The sequence below is a fragment of the Streptopelia decaocto genome (genome assembly GCF_964273445.1).
Source record: "Streptopelia decaocto genome assembly, chromosome: 24".
NCBI lineage: Eukaryota > Metazoa > Chordata > Aves > Columbiformes > Columbidae > Streptopelia > Streptopelia decaocto.
Window position 1 is genome coordinate 2,871,018 of NC_138679.1, and position 20,661 is coordinate 2,891,678.

At 57.9% G+C, this 20,661-nt stretch overlaps 1 protein-coding gene across 2 annotated transcripts in view; it reads right to left on the reverse strand.

The window, feature by feature from the left end:
- Positions 1-2,446: 2,446 nt before the first annotated feature.
- The window catches only part of ADAMTS10 (ADAM metallopeptidase with thrombospondin type 1 motif 10), a 43,003-nt gene continuing 24,788 nt past the window's right edge, over positions 2,447-20,661 (reverse strand). Inside the window, exons 9-25 of one of the 2 annotated variants that reach the window (XM_082072292.1) lie at positions 20,047-20,152; positions 19,753-19,899; positions 19,255-19,396; positions 18,482-18,589; positions 16,687-16,832; positions 15,796-15,859; positions 14,873-14,975; positions 10,318-10,451; positions 9,401-9,524; positions 8,775-8,855; positions 7,391-7,554; positions 6,854-6,980; positions 6,633-6,762; positions 5,801-6,005; positions 5,056-5,232; positions 4,444-4,600; positions 2,447-4,276 (exon numbers count right to left, since the gene is read on the reverse strand). In XM_082072292.1, coding sequence (XP_081928418.1) covers positions 4,167-4,276; positions 4,444-4,600; positions 5,056-5,232; positions 5,801-6,005; positions 6,633-6,762; positions 6,854-6,980; positions 7,391-7,554; positions 8,775-8,855; positions 9,401-9,524; positions 10,318-10,451; positions 14,873-14,975; positions 15,796-15,859; positions 16,687-16,832; positions 18,482-18,589; positions 19,255-19,396; positions 19,753-19,899; positions 20,047-20,152 — 2,225 coding nt within the window. In that variant the 3' untranslated portion in view covers positions 2,447-4,166. The remainder of the gene's footprint in view (positions 4,277-4,443; positions 4,601-5,055; positions 5,233-5,800; positions 6,006-6,632; positions 6,763-6,853; positions 6,981-7,390; positions 7,555-8,774; positions 8,856-9,400; positions 9,525-10,317; positions 10,452-14,872; positions 14,976-15,795; positions 15,860-16,686; positions 16,833-18,481; positions 18,590-19,254; positions 19,397-19,752; positions 19,900-20,046; positions 20,153-20,661) is intronic. The other variant, XM_082072293.1, reaches the window with a different exon arrangement.

Here is a 20,661-nt window from a genome sequence, read left to right on the forward strand (position 1 = left end):
GCCCCGCCCAGGGTGACCCCACCTTTGCGGCACAGGGTGTCACCGAGCTGGGGGAGCAGGGGATGCTGGGCAGAGACTGCAGGGATGCCCAGAAACTCCACCAAACATTCCCCCTGCCCACAAGTGACACTTTGACGTGACCCCCTCCAGGAGCAGCCGGTCAGCGCTGGGGCTGCTCTGCTCTAAGGTGGTTTCAGGAGCAAGATGCTCTTGGTTGCCGTGGTGTCCCCACCGTGACTGCAGAGCCGGAGCTCCTGCAAACCCTGTGCACGTGGACCCATCTTCATGGAACCACAGACGGTTTGTGTCGAAGGGACCTTCCCCACGCCCCCAGTGCCACCCCTGCCACGAGCAGGGACATCTCCACCAGCTCAGCTCCTCCCCATCCTGTTGACACATGAGACAGTGACTGGGATGGGGGGTGACCATCCAGCCCCCTCGGTCTGCCAGGACACCTTGGGGATCAGAGAGGGTGGGAGGCCCGGGGGTAAGGGAAAGGTGTGACACCATGTGGGGACAGCACGTGGCTGCTTTACACACAGACATCCCAGAAACACTTTTCTTTTTACTATATATCAGCCTTTGCATTGCAGAGCAGAGGGTGCTGGAAGGAGCACCCAGCCTTCCACCAGGGTCAGGGCTGGAGGAGACAGGATATTGCCAACCAGTGGGGCCTGATCTGGAATTTATGGCAAATTCTAGAAGTTATGGCACATTCTGGAAATGCCAGGCTTGGGACAGCCCACCAGCAGGCTGGAAGGGAAGAAAACTGGTCATGTCAGAGCTGGTGGCTGCTTCAGATTTTGTTGAGCAGAGCAGCTGTTCGTCCCCAAAGCAGGTGTGGGGTGATGGGACTGTGGTGAGTGGGACCGGGCAGGGGCTCAGAGCCCCTCAGCCATGGGCAACTTGCTCTTCCCTCTGTCAGGCCAAGCACCTGACAGCCACAGGCACCAATGTGCCATCACAATGTCCTCTCGATGTCACAAGCCACCTTCTCGATGTCACAAGCCACCTCCTCGCTGCCCATTGTCCCCCCACCCCATAAGAAGGCAGGTGGCCCTGGCCACCATGCCAGTGTTCGCATCTGCAGCGCTGGCAGTCGGAGCAGGACGGAGCAGGGAAGCCTCAGGCAGTGATCGGTGTCTTCTGCGGCCCAACAAAGCTGCCCCATGGAGTCTCAGGGCGACTACAAGAGATGCCAAACCTTAGAAGACCTGTGGAAACTCTTCAGTTTTCAATTAAAAACCACAGAGGATGGCACAGAGCCCATGGCGGTCAAACCTCTGGAAGAGCAGGAGGAAGCCATGGAGGTGGAACCACTTCCAACACAGCTCATCGGGTACCGCAGTGCTGAGCCCAGGCTGTGCTTGAAGAAGGGGGCCCGTCGCGCTGGGAGGGTCTGGCCCCATCCAAGGCTCTATCGGCCAAGCTCCTCAGCAGTGGTCAGGTACGATGCTGCAGGCGGGAAGCCAAGGTCGTAGTGCAGCCATCCATCCATCCATCCATCCATCCATCCATCCATCCATCCATCCATCTCCCTTCAAATGTGGTGGAGCTTCAAGTCCTCCTTGGACTCTTCCCACCCTGCACTGCCCGGCTGCCCCCCAGATATTCACGGGGTGTCTTCCCCGCCCTTTGCAGCGCACAGGCGGACGGGCAGCGCCGGGAGGTCACACTGCAGCAACCATCCTCGGTGAGCACACACCCTGTGCTGGGAACGCGTCTCATCAGCAGAGTTTGCAGAAGACAAAGGATCAGGGCGTTCCTGAGAGCTCTCCTCTTCCAGTAAACCTGTTCTAGCCCTGGCTGGACTCAGGACAGAACGTCCTGAGTTGGAAAGGACCTGCAAGGATCATCGAGTCCAACTCCTGTCCGTGCATAAGACAACCCCAAAATAAACACTATGTGTGAGGGCTACAAAACCATGACTACGGGAATGATAAACTTCCAGCCAATCTGAAATTGTGCAGGGAAGCATCAGTGCTGTTTCAGTTCACAGCAGTTCTTCAAACCAACCCCCTCTTAAAATCCCAAACCAGCCTTACCAATGCGGGGTCTGTGCGCCCCGGGGGTCTGCCAAGGAAAAGCTGCTTCCTATGTGTTGTGCAGCAGCTCTGGGTGGATCTGCACATCTCCAACCCGCTCCGGTCACTGTGGCTGCAGGAAAAACCCTCCCCTGCTGCCCAAACCCCCTGCAGCACCAGGAGCATCACTGCCCAAACCCCCTGCAGCACCAGCACCAGGAACATTGCTGCCCAAACCCCCTGCAGCACCAGCACCAGGAGCATCGCTGCCCAAACCCCCTGCAGCACCAGCACCAGGAGCATCGCTGCCCAAACCCCCTGCAGCACCAGCACCATCGCTGCCCAAACCCCCTGCAGCACCAGCACCAGGAGCATTGCGGTTCGGGGCCGTCTGGTTGAGAAACAAGACTGGGAGCAGAAGCTGTGCCCAGGATCGTAGCTACTCCTTTATTATAAATCATGCCGTTACGTCGCTCCTCCTCAGAGTTAGTATGTTAAACATTTTTCATTATATATATATCTATATAAAAAGGTGAAAACACCCCCCCCTCCCTTCACCAAAATGTCAAAAAGGAGCATGGCACCAGGAAGGAAGACAAATGAAGGGCCCCGCTCGACAGCCAAACGGGATTTGCTGAGCACCAGAGAAGCTGTGATCGGCTGAGGAGCGGGGAAAACATCCAGATGGTCGAGGAACACGAGGGCTGGCAGGGCAGAGGGGTTTGCTCTGGGGAAAGAGGGCTGTCCACCTCCCGACCTGACCCCACGGGGGGCAGAACACGGCTTTGGACACCACTCCCCATCTTTGTGATGCAGAAAGGCCTGAAAATCATCATCACCATAACAATACTGATAACAAAAAGCAGATGCTTTGTAGACTGGATATTCAGTGGCCTGCGGAGAAAACGTGCGTTGGCCAGGAGGTGACCTGGAGGAATTTCAAGCCTGTTCTTTCCCCCCGCTGGAGGTTTCCTGAGGGCAGGGGCCGCACGTGACGAGGCTGCCTTCGGAGGAAAAGCACCTTTCGGAGGCAAAAGCACCTTTTGGAAGCAAAAGCACCTTTGAAAGTAAAGCACCTTTGGAGGCAAAGCAGCCGCGGAGGCCGAGGCGTCCACTGGGGGTGGCCCTGCCAGGACCAGGCAGATGGGGCCCAAGTCACAGCTCGGCAGTGGGGACGTTGTGACCGAGACAGTTCTCGTCCTGCATCCTCCTTTGCTCTGCTCCCTGCAGCCCGACACGTCTTGACGCCCATTAACTGACTGCAAACCCGAGCACGGCTCAGCCCTGACCTCGGCTCGTGCTTCAACATGTTTCTGGAATAAAAAATGGTCATAATAGTGACAAGGCCTTTAAGGAAAAACAGGGGGGAGACCCCAAATCAAAGTAGGTTGTTAAGAGAGTGTAAATAACCCCCTCTCCCAGTTAAACTGGTGTCACCGCTCTGCTCACTGAGTGACCTGCTCTCTGTCCCTGGCTGCACGTCCCAAGGTGACAGGATGCAAACCAAGGAAACAAAAATTCCCATTCCAGCCCCACACCCCACAGCAGTTCATCTTCATCCATTGCCCGGAAGCCACAAGCCACACTTGCCACCCGTGGCACCTCAAACCTCCCCCCTGTCTCCCCTGGGGTCCTCGAGGGAACGGCAGCAGCTCCCGGTGTGTTCAGCCTCCCCGGGGACACCCCACACGGACCACGGTGCCCTGGGGACACGGGTGCACAAGGGGACGAGGCAGGAGCGGGACGAGCGGTGCCGCTTCGGTGGCTGTCGGCGCCTGCAGGACCTGGGTCCGCTACTAATAAATAACAATGTCAGAATTTCAAGTAATGTCCCTGCTGCCACGCTCTGCCCAGCTTCTCCCTGTCCATCGGCCGGCTCCGGTCGCACTGGGCCGTGGCGGTGTCTGCAGCGGCTGGCAGTGGTTTAACTGGGAACCTGCATTGTGAAGCTCGGGGCGAAGGGTGCATGGCTTTGGGGGACGGGTTTGGGTGACGCCGGCTCCCACGGGAAGCGCGACCAGTGTCTGTGTTGGACCCAGGGGAGGTTCCCGGGGCGCAGAGGGAGAGCCCGGCTCGGCAGCCCTCTCTCCCTCCGGCGGAGCTTTTGCCTTCCAGTTTTCCCACGGGGGTCACGCTGTGTCCCTAGTGCCCCTGGCATGTTTTACAGCACATCTGTCGGAAGTAGGTCCGGCTGCAGAACTTGAACTTCAGGACGAGCGGGCAGTAGGCCACCTTGTTCACATCCTTGCACTCTGGATGGGCAACAGAAGGAAGCAGAGTTACAGCTGCCCAGGGGGACCTTTCACCAGCCCTCTGCAAGCTCCTTGTGCACCCCGATGGCCTGGGGCTGTGTGCCAGGAAGCAGCAGGATCATAGAATCACAGAATGGTTTGGGTTGGAAGCCCCTCATCCCCCTCACCTTCAGGGTTATCTGTGGGTCCCGATTCGCACTTGGTCTCGCACTGCTGCATGCTGGGGGGCTGCAGGGACTCCATGCAGTCGCTGGACGGCTGCCCGGTGTGAGCCAGGCACTGGACGGACCTTCTTTGCTGGCCGAGGCCACATTGTGCAGAACACTGGGGGAAACAGCACAGCGGGGAGCTGCAGCGGCCGCCACGGCTTTCATAACGCGGGGGGAGAGGCCAAGGCTGGGCCTAAGGAGGTGCAAAGGGTGCTGGATGCCACCATCCCTTCCCTCACCCGCAGCGGGGCCCGGCTGGGTGCTATGGCCCCACTTCCCAAAAAGTTGCTTCAGACCTCCAGGACTCAATGATGGTCTTTCCATCCAGCCCTAAATCACCGGCCTTTCCCAGGCCTCCTGCACCTCAGTGTCACTCAGCAGCAGGGACAACTGTCAGTGTCACCCCACTGCCAGGTGGGGCTGTGGCAGCTAGCCCAGTGCTCCCACTGCCCTGCTCCCCATCCCGCACTGTCCTGCTGCCCCACACATCAGGTTCTGCTGGCAGGATTTGAGGGGCTGGAGTAGCAGAGTCTTCTCCTTCAATAACCCCATGGAAAGGATTGTCCCTACCTCTCCCCACTCGCCGGTCACCCAGCGTGGTGGGGGGCAGCGCCGCAGGTTGCACCTCATACTGGTTGGGGGTTTGGAGCCTTCGTAGCACTGGGAGGTGGGCAGCGTCGCACTGTGGTCACCGCTCTTGCAGAGGACGATGCGGTGGCGAAAACCTGGCCCACAGCTTGGGGTGCACTGCAGGGAGAGGACAGGGTGTACTGCACAGAGCAGGGAGAAGCAGAGCTGGTGCTCCCCATGGGTGCTCCTGCCTTATAGAATCACAGATGGTTTGGGTTGGAGGGACCTTCCCAGCTCCCCCAGTGCCCCCCCTGCCATGACAGGGACATCTTCACCAGCTCAGGTTGCTCAGACCCCGTCCAGCCTGGCCTGGGATGTCTCAGGGATGGTTCATCCACCACCTCTCTGGCCAACCTGGGCCAGGCTCTCACCACCCTCAGGGACAACAATTTCTTCCTCACATCCAGCCTGAATCTCCCTCCTTTAGTTTAAAACCATCACCCCTTGTCCTATCGCAACAGGCCCTGCTCAAAAGTCTGTCCCCATCTTTCTGATCGGCCCTTTTTAAGTCCAGAAAGGCCACAATAAGGTCTCCCCAGGGCCTTGCTTGTCTCTGAGCTACAAGACCATTTCCCATGTTCCGCTCTCCACGGCCAGCAGCCACCAGCGATGCTCTGGCCTAGTGAGTGACACTGTCCTAAGGACCAGAGCCAACAGAGAGGTGAGGGTGACGTTACGCACTCACCTCTGACCAGTCCAGGGCGACCCACTCCGGAGGGCACGTCTGGTTATTGCAAGGCTCAAGCATCTTTGGCCGTGGATGGGTGCAAGAAGCATCATCCAAAGTCTTCTCCTCGGTGGCAGAGATCTTACGCTTGCAGAAGACGCTGCGTGTGCGGACACCTTCGTTGCAGCTTCGGCTGCAGTCAGACCAGTTCCCAATCACCCAGCTGCAGACAGGTAAAACAGCAAAGCTTGCGAGGGGCACGGTTGTCCACGCTTGTCCCCAGATGCCTGTACACAGCTCTAGTCCTACGCTGGCCACAGCCTCCCAGGCAGCTCTGATTGAACCATAGAGCTCCTCCACATCTCCCTTTTCTCTTCAAGAGAGGGGCAAGGACCAGCCAGGGAAGGACTGGGACAATATTTGAGGGACCTGGCTCCTTTCTGGCTCCTTTCTGCAAGCAGCAGAGCAGTGCAGGGAGGTCATGCATTGGCATAATTGGCCAACACACCGTGAGCTTGGCACGCCTTTCGCCGAGCAAGGGCACGGTGCAGCCTCATGCACGGAGCACTGCGGAACAGGGAGATTGCTGCTGCTGCATTGCCGCTGCTCTTCCCCACAGCGACACACTTGGGCTGTGCAGCTTGTGTGCTGTATTGTGCTCATGAGGGGGGACAGAGGAAAACACTGTCCCCCCACCCCAGTAGAGCTGCTCCAGGTGGGCAGTGTCACCCCTGGGGACTGCAGCAGGGGACGCTGACTTGGGAATGGCAGAAAAGGGTGAATTTCACCCTCCTCCACGCTGGCTTTTCCACCCACAGTCCCTTGATCTGCTCCAAGGCATGGTACTCACGCGGGGGGGCACGGCTCGGTATTGCACGGCCTCTGCCGCTCTGGCATTTTGGTTTCAGGGCTACAGAAATGGTTGGAGACAGTTGAGCCGTCGAAAAGTTTCTTGCACACCACAGATTGGATCTGGCTGCCTGCCGAGAAGAAGAGGCGAGGGGGGAAGAGAGGAGGAGTCACAGGGGTGCAGACACGTGTCCCCCACACCAACACAGGGTCACAGCTCACCCCCTGCACACAGCACCGAGCATTTGGTCCACGGGCTGTAGTGCCAGGAATACTGGTTGGAGGCGTCCCTGCCGATGGGTGCGTTGAACTTGTACCGGATCCCCTGTAGCTCTGTCCGCACAAGCACCTGTGGAGAAAGGCACCACCAAGATGTCAGTGCCACCCAAGCCCAGCAGGGTTGTGACCATCCAGATGGCATCCTACGACCTTTTTGTGCTCTCTAAAGTCCAGGGCAGCTGAAATGTCCCCACCTTCCCTTTCCAGTCCCTTCCAGCATTGATGTGGCAGCCACCAGTGATGACAGTGGTGCAGCCATGAAGGGGACAAGTGCTCCTATGCACTTAAAAAATGAATCATTCCAAAGCCTGGCAGGTTAGGGTGTGAGACCTGAGAATTTATCCCAGTTTACCTCTGATATCTGTGCCCCTTTACCCCAGACGGCAAGGACAGGGGCTGAGGAACTCAATTCCCATGTAGTCACGACAAGGTGTCTTTAGGCCAGACCAGGTGAGGGTATGAAGGAACCATGTTACCAACCATGACAAAGAGGGTGATGTTGGTGGGTCCCAAAGCCTCCAGGGATTCAGGCTCATCTGGGGATCTCCTGTAGTGGAAAGTGGTGCCTGCGATGTCGAAGCGCCGCGGGGGGTCGATGGAGAGCTTCCCGTTGATGTAATAGTTGCCGCTCTCCCCTCTCAGCGCTGCGAGGAGAGGGGAGCAAGCGTTAGCAGAAAGGCTGAATGCATCCAGCTCCAGCCGGGCGCTTCGCATCGACCAGGCTCAGAGCTCTGGGTAAACGTCATCGACCTCATTTTATAGGGGTGAAATAGATAGGAAATCAAGTAGGTGCCTGGGTGAGGTCACGCAGGAAGTCACTAGCAGAGGTGGGACTAATGTACCCATCATCTTGTCTCAGCCTGCCTGTCACCGCGCTGTGGAAGGCCAGTGCTGCGGGGAGCTCAGCCAGCTGCCCGGGTGGTGCTGGGGACACCTGGCAGTGTGACGAGCTGTGGCCATAAAGCCAGGCTCAACTGCACCTGTGCAAACTGGGTCTTGGCTGCTGGAGGAGGCTGGTCCCCGGGAGCCTGGCTGTGGTTGCCCGAGCGAGTCACTAGAGGGGGATCTGCTCGTTCGCTCCCGCTTGCATTCCCACGCTCTCCCTCCCTGCGCTCCGCCACCAACACCGCGCTGGCACCCAGAGCTGCACTGAGGATGCTTTGTACTGCTGAGGATGGAGGATGCTCCCTCCCCTCCCATTGAGACAGATCCTGGAGTGCAAGAGACTGGTGGCAGCAGTCGATAGAGACACAAGCTTGGGCTGTGCCTCCAGTGTACAGAAATCCAGTCTGGATGGACACAAGGAGTCCCCAGTATCCCTGGGCTGGGCAGGGAGGGACATCAGCATTCCCGAACCCAGGAGAGCCCCGTTGTGACCTCCCACTGGTGCCAGCCAGCAGTGAGCACCCCTGCCCACCCCCCTCACTGCTGCCCATCACTTGGAGGACAGAAAGAGAAGACAAGGGGAAAGAAAAAATCCTGTTGTAAAAACCAGCCAGAGTCTGGCTGGAAAATTAAACCCAAGGAAAATGTGAGCAGGTCTATTTTAATCCCCAGCCCAACATGCTGGCGGAGGGGGGAATGCCAAGGAGGCGCGGACAGTGCCAGGAACGACGGGGTGTGGGGTTTGCTCAGGGTTACGCTGCTGAACAGGGAGCGCAGCGAGACGGGGGCTGTGTGTGCCACACTGGGACACGCTGTCCTGCTGCCTCCCTCTGTCCCCAGCCCAGGACGCCCAAGCCCATCCTCTGCTGCCCTGGGAGGTTTTCCGTGCTGAGCCTTTCCCACGCCCTATTAATTGCAGGGAAATGGCAGCCCAAGGGGCATCTGGCTGGGATTTCAGTGTCCCCCAGCCCCAGCTCACCGAGGTAGTTGATGGAGAGGTTCAACTCCCGGATGTCGATGTGGACGGAGCCCTTGGGAATCTGGATCACCTCTTCGTAACCTGTGAGACAACCCGGGAGCGGTGAGCAGCAACGCTCAGCCTTCGAGCCCTGGGCTGGGTGGGAGTGTGTGCCACCCTGTCACCCGTGGGTTAAACACTGAACCAGGTGCAGGCACTGCAGAGGTGTGTTTGTTCAGCCACCCACTGCAACCTAATGGAAAAAGCGCTATGGCCCGCCAGGACGGGCTTGTTTGCTTTGCAGCGTGGGCTCTCGTGATGGGACTGGCTGTGCTGGGGAGCTGCTGTGGAGCTGGGAGCCCCATGGGCATCTCCACGGGCATCTCCACAGCCTGGCCTGAGGGCAGCGTGGGCTGGGAGCAGGGAGGGAGCTGGGTGTTCTGTGCCAGGGCCCTGGGTGCCAGCGCTGGCCGGGGCACAGTCGGGTTGGTGAACAGGAGCGATTTGCTCCCTGCTCGCAGCCTGGTCCTGCCCTTGGGGGTGATTCCCTGGGGCACATTCCTGCCTGTCCTGTGTGTCCCCAGGAGCATGGGAAGCCGACGAGGGACTCAAGGGTGGGTGACACTGGCCAAGCCGCTTGCTCCTACCTCCCTCCGGCAGGGACTGGTTGAAGATGCCCTCGATGGTCTCGCAGGAGCTGCCGTCTCCCCCACACACGCGACACTTGTCCTCCTTCGAGTCAGAGCCCAGGACACGGTCACAGCCCACGTGCTGGAGGAAGGAGCAGCAGGATTTAGCAATTCTGGTGGAGCCTTGTCCTCCCCACACAGAACGTGCAACATCCCGGGGAGCAGGGATCTCCCCTGGGCTCCTCCTCACTCCCCTCCATTGCTCTGCACCATCCCCTCTGCTCAGCCCCCTTTTGTGGCTCCTCTCTGCAGGGACAGCCCTGGGGGGTCTCTGTAAGGCAGGCAGGGGGCACAGGCAGAAATTCCGTGACGTTGGGACACGGCAGGTGTTGGGGTGCCTGCACTGAGCTGGTGGAGCTTCAGCAGCCCCAGGAGAGCCGTGTCCCTGTGGTAAAGAGCACACGTGAAGCCTCCGGCTCTGCCCCGCTGCCACGGTACGTGGGCTGGCAAGCGGGTCACCAGCGTGGCTGTGGCTACCGATGGTGCAATCCCCCTTTTGTTCCGCTGTAATTTCAGCCCCGTAGAGACAAAGAGATCCCAGAGGCACAGGAAGGGAGACAGACAGACAGAGGGAGCCTGTCTGCCCGCCTGCTGGGGACATGCGCCGCTCCCACAGCACTTTCTTATAATTAAACTTTTATAGCCTTCCAGATCCCATTTCAATGGAAATATCAAGTGCCTGGAACTACATGGGCTGTAAATGCAGAGACCCGGCGCTAACGCGGGCACCCGGTGCATGGAGAGCGGACAGACACGAGCCCAGAGGTGGATGGACACGTTCCCGCTCCGCGGGTGACGGGGCAGAGGGATGCCCGTGTCAGGCAGCGCTCCCCTGCCCGTGGTCCGTGTCCCTGTCCCCCCATCCCCGGCAGCACCTTGCACTCCCCGTTGACGCAGATGTCGTTGGAGTCCTGCCGACACGGCGTCCCGTCCACCACGGCCGCCGCTCGCTCTGTGTAGAAGTTGAATCCCTCGGCCAGGCAGTTGAGAGAACAGGCTTTCACACCCCCTGCGAGAGAGGACGAGGTCCAAACGATGCCATCAAGGAGAGAGAGGAAAGATGTGGAGATCCAGGGCTGGATAATGGTTATTTTACCCTTGGCCTCCCCGCAGCACAGCTCCAGGTGCCCAGGACAATGTCCCTGCCAAGTGGAGGGACCCAGGTACATCCTTATTGATCAGCACTGAGCCAAGCCCCTTGAACCTGACACTGGCACATCACGAGAGCCTGTCCCTTCTGCATAGCGTGGGAAACGCGGGGAGTACGTGACAGGGAAGGTCACAAACTGAGTTGTTCTTATCTAGTGTTGGTCAGTCCTGGGTCACCTGGCACTTTACAATGGCTGTCAACACCCTTGTGTCCATCTCACAGACAGGGAAACTGAGGCAGCAGCTCATAAGGGACTTGTCTGAGGCTTTTCAGCTACTAGACCAGAGTGTACAAGTTTTTCAGCTCCTAGCCCAGTTACTAGGCCAGAGCAACTATTTCTTTCTGTTCAAGGCTGGTAGATACTGAGTCCTCCGCAGCAGGGTGAAGGGGACGATGATCAAGTTATAGCTGAAATACCCACTTCCCAACACCTCTTGCCAAAGCACCATCTAAGAACAGAGGCTGGATATCTGGATATTGACCTATGGTGCTCGGGAGCAGGATGCGGGACTGATTATGGCAGGAGACACCTAGAGCAGAGCAGTTTCCTGCCTTCTGACAGTGGATTTCATCAAACGTTGGTGCAGATTGTGCCATTTGCTGCCTTTACAAAGCACCTCAAGGAGACTCGACAGCCTGCACGAGAGACACACACCTGAGCTGCGGCAATTCGCCCCTGCAGGCACTGCAACAGGGTGAGCCGGAGCGGGGAAGCACTGGGGTCGGGAGCAACGGAAATCTGCACAACCTGCAACTCGATCTGGCAGATCAAAGGGGCAGATGGAGGGGAGGGGGGCCCAGCTGTGCCCGGGAGCACCCGAACGCAGCTGGAGAGAAGAAAGAGCAAAGCAAAGAGAGGGAGGAACAGGAGGAGACACGAGAGGGGAATTCAGCTGCCTGGAGGGATGCTGGCGAGGAGCAGGACGCCCGGGCAAGCCCCTGGAGAAGGTGCTCAATCAACCCTCGTCTGTACAGACAACACCCCCTGAGCAGGTGGGGGAGCACCAGGGCCATCGAGGGGGACAACACAACCACAACAAAACTTCACAGCCACTTATCCACACGCCTGGGCTCCAGGCCTGCCCAGCCAGACCTGCAAAACATCATCCGCAAGGTAGGAAAACTCGAATCATAAGGGAGCCACGGTGGCCACGGGACCTCCTGGCTCAGAGTGGCCGTGCAGCGGCACCCGGACACCCACACATGCAACTGTCCCCCCAGCCTGTGACAGGGGCTTGTGCTGGCCATGCTGAGACGCAGCTGGGATTTAGCCAGGGATTTTTGGCTCGGGAGCGTCTCTCCTGCCGGTGGCCTCGCTCCTGGCAGCTGCACTGGCCCTTGGTCCCGGTCGGCGTGCGGCTCATTCCAGCCGCGCTCTCTCCGGCCGACACTGGGGTGCAGGGCAGACTGTGCAATGCAGCAGAGCCGAGGAACAGCCAGAAACTTGGGGCTGTATTTCAGAGCTCTCAGATGGGTTTGCTAAACTCTTTACATGCACTGTCCTTTCCCTTCCCTGTTTCCAGCTACAAATACCTGCAGTTCTGCGTCCAGCTCGGGGTCCTCAGCACAGGGACCTGCTGGAGAGGGGCCAGAGGAGCCACAGGAATGAGCCGAGGCTGGAACAGCTCTGCTGGGGGACAGGCTGAGAGAGCTGGGGTGTCCAGCTGGAGAAGAGAAGCTCTGGGGACCTTATTGTGGCCTTTCCAGACTTAAAAGGGGCTGATCAGAAAGATGGGGACAGACTTTTGAGCAGGGTCTGTTGCAACAGGACAAGGGGTGATGGTTTTGAACTAAAGGAGGGAGATTCAGGCTGGACATGAGGAAGGAATTGTTGGCCCTGAGGGTGGTGAGAGCCTGGCCCAGGTTGGCCAGAGAGGTGGTGGATGAACCATCCCTGGAGACATTCAAAGCCAGGAAAGGCAGAAGTCCTCAGGTGACACTTCCAATGACTCAAAGTGCCTCTGAGAGGAGAAAAAGGATGAACTGGAGGCAGCAGGGGGCCCTACTGGTGTCAAGCTGGGGACAAACTGGGCCACGAATGTCAGGGCACAGACGCTGAACAGCAAAACCCAGGCTCAGTTCAGAGCTTGGGGCTGAGCAGTCCAAGGTCGGCAACAGCCAGGTCTGCCGCGTACTCCTTTTAATATTTAATCTAGCTATTAGAGTATTTGCAGTTGGCTATGCGGCGCCTCGGAGGATGTTTTGTTCCTCCTGCCTGCCCCGTCCCATGGAGGAATTAAAGTTCATTACAATTTATGATGAGCAATCTCCTGTTTTCTGCAAGCCCCTGCTCCTCCCCATTCCTCCCCCAGCCCCGTGAGCTGCTCCGCTCTCCCTTGGCTCTCGCATCCGCCAAGAGCAAAATGAATAACTAAGTGAATAAAGCAAAATAAACAAACAATTAAAGCCACATTCCACGAGGTATCTGCTGACTGTTGAGCTCCGAAAAGCTGAGCTCAGCACTTCTCGCTGGGGCTGTGTCTTGCGATCCTGGGGTCTGGGCTCCGGGACCATTATAAATCATCGACAGGAAAACACATCGTACCGGCCCCGTGAAAAACCCGACCTCAACTTGCCAGTGACCCGGCGGCTGGCGTCAGGCTGTCAGCGGGCGGCTTCTTCCCAAATTCCCGGTGGGATCGGTGCCCCCTCCAGCAGCCTGAAGAGCAGATTTGTGACCAGATGGAGGGCAAGAGCCCGGGGACGAGGCCACCAACAAGGATGGGGCCTGGGGGGCTGCTCGTGCCCGTGGGGAGGGAGGGATGGACACCTGCCACCCCAGAGCTCTCAGGGAAGAGCCCAGCAGGGAGAGGATGGTGCCCTCATCACCTTCCCAGCGCTGGGCTGGGGGGGCTGGTAGCACAGGGGCTGCGGGCGATAAACATGGGTCCTGAGAGCAAAACTAATGGTAAGAGGAAGACAAGAGGGGGCTGTTCCCCAGGGGTCTGATTTATGACATGGAGGAGAGGGTGGAGGTGCAGGGATGCTCCCTGCCCCCCCGATCTACCTCTGACACCCCAATGACACCAAGTATCACACAATCCTGCTGGCAAGTGAAGAGGTGAGTATCGGTGGTGCTGAAGTCATAGAAACACAGAACAGTTTGGGTTGAAGGGCTTCCCTGCCTGGGCCACCGCAGAGGGAGACAGTGGATGCCTTTGACACCGAACAAACCAAACTGCTGAACAGCACGGCTCCTCGTGACCATTACCTATCGCCATCCCGGGGAGCTGAGACAGGGACCTCCCAGATCCCTTCAAACACAATCGTACCGATGCTCACAGCCTCCTGGGAAGGAGACACGTTTCACCACCTTGTTTTATGGAAGAGGAAGCTGAAGCAGAGAGAGAAGAAGAGGCTGTTTTCGAAAGCCAAAGCAAAGATCAGTGTCAAGGCCAGATCACAAGTCAAGGGCCGACGTTCAACTGGCCAACCATCCTCTGGACTCCAACACTGGGCCATGCTTGGGGAAGAGAGAGGTCCGAGCGAGGGCAGATCCAGCCTGCGGGGATGTCTCCCAACCTGACATCCACCGGGGTCTTTGTGTGACTTACTGCTTTGCAATTTTATTACATTTTTATTGATCCATCCCCTGCAGCCTCAGCACATCTGGTCCAGCTGCAGGAGCCCCGCTGGGAGGTTGTGCTTATTTACACAGCTGCGAAGGATTTCCCCAGTCAAGTTCATTAACTACATGAAGGAGACGCACTGTTCTTTCTCATTATTAAGAGATTTCTGCCTCCTGCCCCCTCTCCTCCTTTGACACTTGTGCAGGATGCAGGAGGACTGACCTTGGGAAGAGGGGAGCAATGCTCTGTGAAGGATCCACCAGTTCTGCCTGTGCACAGACTGGAAGTTTTACCTGCCTGTGCAGTGAGAGCCACTCTTTTCTCCCCATCAGGTACCACATATGAGCAACTCCCCCTCTTGTCTGTCTTCCTCTTTGTTCACTGAGCACTTAAGGAAACACTCAAGGAAAAAAAAAATACAACAGCTCTAATGCAGCTGGAATTGTTTCTAGCAGAGGAATGAAGTTACAGAGCAATTGCACAGGGGTAGTGACCCAGGGTGCGGTGGGATGGTTGTGGGCAGATGCCTGGAAGGATGCATGTAGATCCAGGACACCCCAGGGACACAGAGCGGGCAGCCTGGGGGACCTGGGCTAGTGGAGTTGGTGACTAAGAGCCCACCGGACCACTTGATGTGTCCCTGCATAGAACGGCAGGGAGCAAAGCCCCACATGGCCCCGCGCCAGGGGATGCTCAGCCCACGGTACTCACCCCCACGGTACGTCTTCCAGGTGTAGTACTTCCCTCGGAAGGGGACGTTATCGAACTCGGCACACTGCAGCTCTCGGAAGTCCTGGGAGCCCGGCGGGCAGTCCTGCGGCCACACAGCCAGTGATCACCCTGGGGGACCAGCCTGCCCCGTCTGCTCGGGGGCAGGAGCTGCTGCAGGGCTCCCATCCACAACTAACGCCAGCCCTTCTGGGACATGGATACCAGCCCTGACAACTGGACACTGTGTATGGCAGGAGCATCCTTCCTGCAAAGCTAAACGTGATTTGAAGACAAACAGCACAAGCCATCGGGCTGCAGCAGGTCTGTCTGCAGATGCAACACTCGCTCTTGCGAGCAATCCTTTAAAAGCTTGGTGCAAACCCAGGGGAAGCAATGGGGAGCCATCTATTTTCCTCCCAACCAGCCTGTGGATGTTAAAACTACCATTTCCCATGTTCAAAGCTTCACTGAACTCCCCAGCACGCTTATTTCTCTTTGCTCCCCTTGAGGTTTAACCCGTGGCCCTGGGAAGGGAGTTGCTTCATGAGCTGCTCTCTCCTGGTCAGCCCTGCACTGGCAGCGTGCGAGAGGCAACGGCGGTCACATCAGTGCTGCTCTGATCTCTCCCCGTTTTCCGCGTTATCTTTACAGGCCCCTTCTTGATGCTAAATCCCTGCAGGTACAGGCATTTCACCTGCCCTCCGAACCAGCTCGCAGCCGGTGCAGGCGTGCATCGTCCCATTTGACTTTCCCCGCTGCGGGATTGCTGCCGGGACAGCCCCGTTCACCCCTACCAGTGCTGTCACCTCTTCCCCTGGTCCCTGTCACCTCCTTCTGTGTGTCCCACAGCCACATCTGACGCCCCGCTGGCAAAGCCCTGCTGTCCCACCTCTGCCCCTCTCCCCGAGCCCACGGGCACTCACGTCGGTGTTGCAGGACCGGTACCGCTTCCGCTCGCCCAGGCAGTACTTCCCTCCGATCGTGGGCCTGCAAAGCAGGGAATGAGACAGGAGAACCAGCTCAGGGCAGCAAGCCATGGCTGCGGCAGGCGGCTGCCCCAAGCTTGCAGGAAGACCGTGGGTTTTCCCAACCCTGAACCACTGCAAGGAGGGATCCTGCCTGGAGGGGCTATTGCAGAAGTGCAGTCCCCTAAAAATCTTCACATGCTCAGCTGCAAAGTGCACAGTGGAGTTGTGCAAGTGGCTTTGGGTGTGAGGCTGCAGAGCCAGCACCAGCGGCAAAAGCACCGAGTTGCTGTGAAAGGAGGACAGGGGCTGGGGCACAGGTGTGATGGGAGCGGCTGAGGGACCTGGGGGTTCAGCTGAGAACAGGAGCTGAGGGGAGACCTTCTGATCTCTGAACTGCCTGAAAGGAGCTTGGAGCCAGGGGGGTCGGGCTCTGCTCCCCAGGAACAAGCGCCAGGAGCAGAGAAAATGGCCTCAAGTTGCGCCAGGGGAGGTTGAGGTTGGATCTGGGGAACAATTTCTTCCCCAAAGGGCTGTGGGGCACTGGAACAGGCTTCCCAGGGCAGTGCTGGAGTCACCATCCCTGGAGGGCTGGACAGACGGACATGAGGTTCTCAGGACATGAGGCAGTGCCAGGGCTGGGTTATGGTTGGACTCGATGATCTTGAGGGGCTTTTCCAACCAAAATTATTCCATTATTTGTGTGCAGGAGCCAAGACCCTCTTAGGAACTGAGCGCAGAGCTGCACAAGCACCCGGCTGCTGCCCTCCCTGCTGACCCGAACAGGGATGCAGTGCAGCCAGGACATGGCAGCGCCACAGCGACATGGCCACGAGCACATCCACCCACCGCGGGCTGTCACAGTGGCGAACGGATGACGATACACCTCCGCCGCACGTCCTGCTGCACTCTCCCCAGGATGACCAGGCTCCCCAGGCACCATCCACGCCGGCCGGTCGGGTGCCGAAAGGTACACACTCCCTCTTGTAGCACCACTGGGGAGAGACAGAGCTTGTGAGGCATTGGAACAGGCTGCCCAGGGCAGTGCTGGAGTCACCGTCCCTGGAGGGTTGGACAGACGGACATGAGGTTCTCAGAACATGGGGCAGTGCCAGGGGTCGGGGAACAGTTGGACCCGATGAGCTTGAGGGGCTTTTCCAACCACAGTGATTCTGTGATTCTATTTGAACACCCTGAGGACACTCTCTGCTCCCTCCTCTAAAGGGTTCCTGGGTCAATCAGGGTGACACACATTGTCACCAGGGATGTGTCACTGCCTATAAAACCGTGTGGCAATGAGTCCCAGGTGGGACCTGGATGAGAACTGCTGCTGCTGGGTGGCAGGACCAGGATCCCTGGGGGACACAGACACCTCCACCACCAGCCGCTTCCTCCCAGGATGGAGTTTTGTACATGCACTGGCAGCTCAAGCTGCAGTTAATGTGTTAAAATGACCCAATCTGCAGAACGTCCAGGTTAAAATAAAAAGTTTTGATCGTAACAACAGTGCTGTTGTGTCATTGCTGTGCCGAGGATCCCTAAAGAATCAGCCGGTGTCTGTCCTGCTGGTTGCAGATGCTCACGCAAAGTTGCCTATAAAATACTTCCCTCGGACCTGGAAATGTCCAGCGCCGCCGGAGTCAGCAGTGACGCATGGAGCAGGACAGAGCCAGAGCTGCTGCCGCTCTCCGGGCGCGGTGCCGGACATGGTGCCTCGGGGGCTCAGATAATCCCAGGAAGGAAGAAACTGCTGTGTGCTTCTTCCAGGGGCTGAGAACCCACCCTGGAGCTGCTGGCACAGCTTCTCCCGGCTCTTGAGCCAGCTCCATGGGCAGGGAAAAATGAGCCATGGCCTCCCAGGACACGCAGCTGGAGACCATGCCCAGCAGCACCCAAGGGTGCGACCCACGCAGAGGAGATGCTCTGCAGGCACAGCCTGGCTGCTGGCCCTGCTGCTGCTCCAGACTGGAGGTACTGGGGCTGCTGCTTTTGCAGGAAGGACAAAGGAGCCTGCCCAGCCCCTGCAAATCCCTCCACGTGCTCCAGGAACCTCAGAACATCTGTGACAGGCTCTGCCCTTGCACCCTGGCTGCTGGGAGCAGACCCCAGATGGATCTCCTGCAGCAACCACGGACATGTGCCGGCTGCAAGACCAGATCATAGAATCACAGATGGTTTGGGTTGGAGGGACCTTCCCAGTTCCCCCAGTGCCCCCCCTGCCATGACAGGGACATCTTCAGCAGCTCAGGTTGCTCAGACCCCGTCCAGCCTGGCCTGGGATGTCTCCAGGGATGGTTCATCCACCACCTCTCTGGGTATCTGGGCCAGGCTCTCACTGCCCTCAGGGCCAACAATTTCTTTCTCATGTTGAGCCTGAATCTCCCTCCTTTAGTTTAAAACCATCACCCCTTGTCCTATCGCAACAGGCCCTGCTCAAAAGTCTGTCCCCATCTTTCTTATCGGCCCCTTTTAACTCCAGCCATCTATGGAGGGAGGGGGTGGCTTCATGTTCAGGAAGGACAGGCTGGTGGGTGCTCTTAAATCAACCCCGTGCTCACCAATGCAAACAACAACCCTGGTTATTGCTGGAAGAGGGATTTGACCACTCACTGTCAACTCGCTACGGTGCCCCAGGCTTCCTTACCCCCTTTTCAATGGTGTTGGTTTGGCAGATGGTCCCCTCGGCAGCAGGGATGCTGTTGGTTATGCAGCGATTGCTTTTGCTCAGACACCATAACTCACTGCAGACTTCCTGGAAAGAGGGAGATTTTGGGGGGAGAGAGAGGGAGGGAGGAAGAAAGAGACAAAGAAATAAAGCCGAGATTAGGATTTGCTTGTGCTCAGGGCTGCGAGGCCGGGGCAGCAGCACGTGGGTGCACTTGGGAAGCACCAGCTGGGCTGGGACACAGGGACAGGAGCTTTTTCTGCGTGACGCAGGGTGGCTTAGCTGGGCAGCTGTCACTCAGACGTACCTACAGCACATCGACCCACCTCACCTGGAAGAAAGAAGCTTCTCTGCCTAAGTTTGTGTGAGCAGCATCATGACTTCTAGTAGAGATCATGAAAAATATGTCTGTGAACAAACCCTCGCTGAGAGGTTTCTGGATGAGGGGACTGCAGCTTGGCTTTCAGCTGTGAACCTTGGGGTTTAGCACCAGCCAAGGTGTCAGACAGAGGCAAGAGACTAATCTGACCAAAACTGAGCTGGAGTCAACCTCTGTGGATGAGAAACGACCTTCTCTGTCCTCTCCCAGGGAAGCAAGGCAAAAAGCTCACAGGGAACGTGCCAGTGCCCTTCGTTTGAAGCACACGGCAAAGTGATGTGGGCAGCAGAGGAACAGTCCCACAGCCCTTTGCCCCTGTAGCCCCCGTCCCCCACCCCCTGGGAACCGATAGTAAAGCAGGAAGGCTCTCTACCCCGTATTTACACTGGCGAGATTTAACTCCGTACTGGAAACGGCACTGCTCGTCTGCATCGTAGGCCTGTCCTGGAGCCACCGTTGGGTAGATAAAGTCTTGTTTGGGAGGAGCGTTGTTCAGGCATAATCCCATCCCAGAGCTGGAGACAGAGAGATGAGAATCAGAGCTCAGGAAGGCTGTCAGGAGAGTGTCTTGGTGGAGCCCCAGCAGCAGAACTGGATCCGCACACGCCTGAGCTCTCGTGTGCTTGGGGGGATAACTCCACAGCCTCCTCCAGCACAAACTGGTGCTGAGAAAGTGCTCTGAAGTCTGTGCCCTCGGGGCTGGGGAGCACAGGCTCATTCTTTGGTAACTTAGCCATAAGGTGCATAGGCTGTGTGCTTTGGGGGCTTTTCGTTGGCTTTAACCCCCTCCCCACAAGCAACTGTGAGAACCTGGAGGTGTGTGTGTGTGTTGCGAGGTAGAAGGAAGGGCAAGGTGAGGTGGATTCCTTACTCCAGGAAGCTGGTGATGTAATCCCTGCTGCACGTGGACCATACGAACGGGTTGGTCTTCATGGTGATGTGAGCAGCCATGAGCTTGGCCGTTTCTTGCCCGCGGGAGCCACAGCTGTTGCCAACCCCGTCGTGATTCATGCCAAACCTGGAAAGCATCACCAAGGCAAGAGTGAGATGATCAGCTGCTGCACTTTTGACACATCTGGATCATCTGTAGGAAGGAGTTTACAGCTCCCGTTGGCAGGAACAACCCGATGGCTGCTCCCAGGGACAATTCTGGCACAGGACTCACGTGTGGCCGATCTCGTGGGCGATGGTGAAGGCTGTGGCCAGGCCAATGTCCTCGTTGATGCTGCAGCTTCGCTCTCGTTCGCACATCCCGCCAACGGGGGCCAGGCCTGGGGAAGCCAGATGGAGCTGTCACACACAGGCAGCACAAAGCATCTGCAGGGGACGTGGGTGGCATTTGGGGACAACTGATGTGCTTCACACTAACGCTGAGCATGGCTGGTACCAGCTAGGATGCTGGTGGCCTCTTGGCCACCTGGGCACATGCTGGCTCATGTTCAGCCAGCTTGGTCCTGGCTGACACCCACCATGACCAGGAATGCAGCCTGACTCCATTTGGGGGGCCGGATCTTGCAGAAATCCCCCTCAAACTGCAGTGGAGGATTCCCCTGGCCCAGGGACACTGTCCCACCCCCACGGGCTGTGCCCACTGCACAGGGCCATGGAAGGAACAGCTTCTGTTAAAGGAACAAATCCCAACATGGCACCTCCGGCCTCAACCTCCTTCCAGGCACCTCGTCTGCAGCCACATCAAGTCAGAGATCCACCAACTTTTTCTTTTTAACTGCAGTGATTCAGAGCAGTAATCCCTCCCTGACTGCTTAGTCTAGACCAGGGC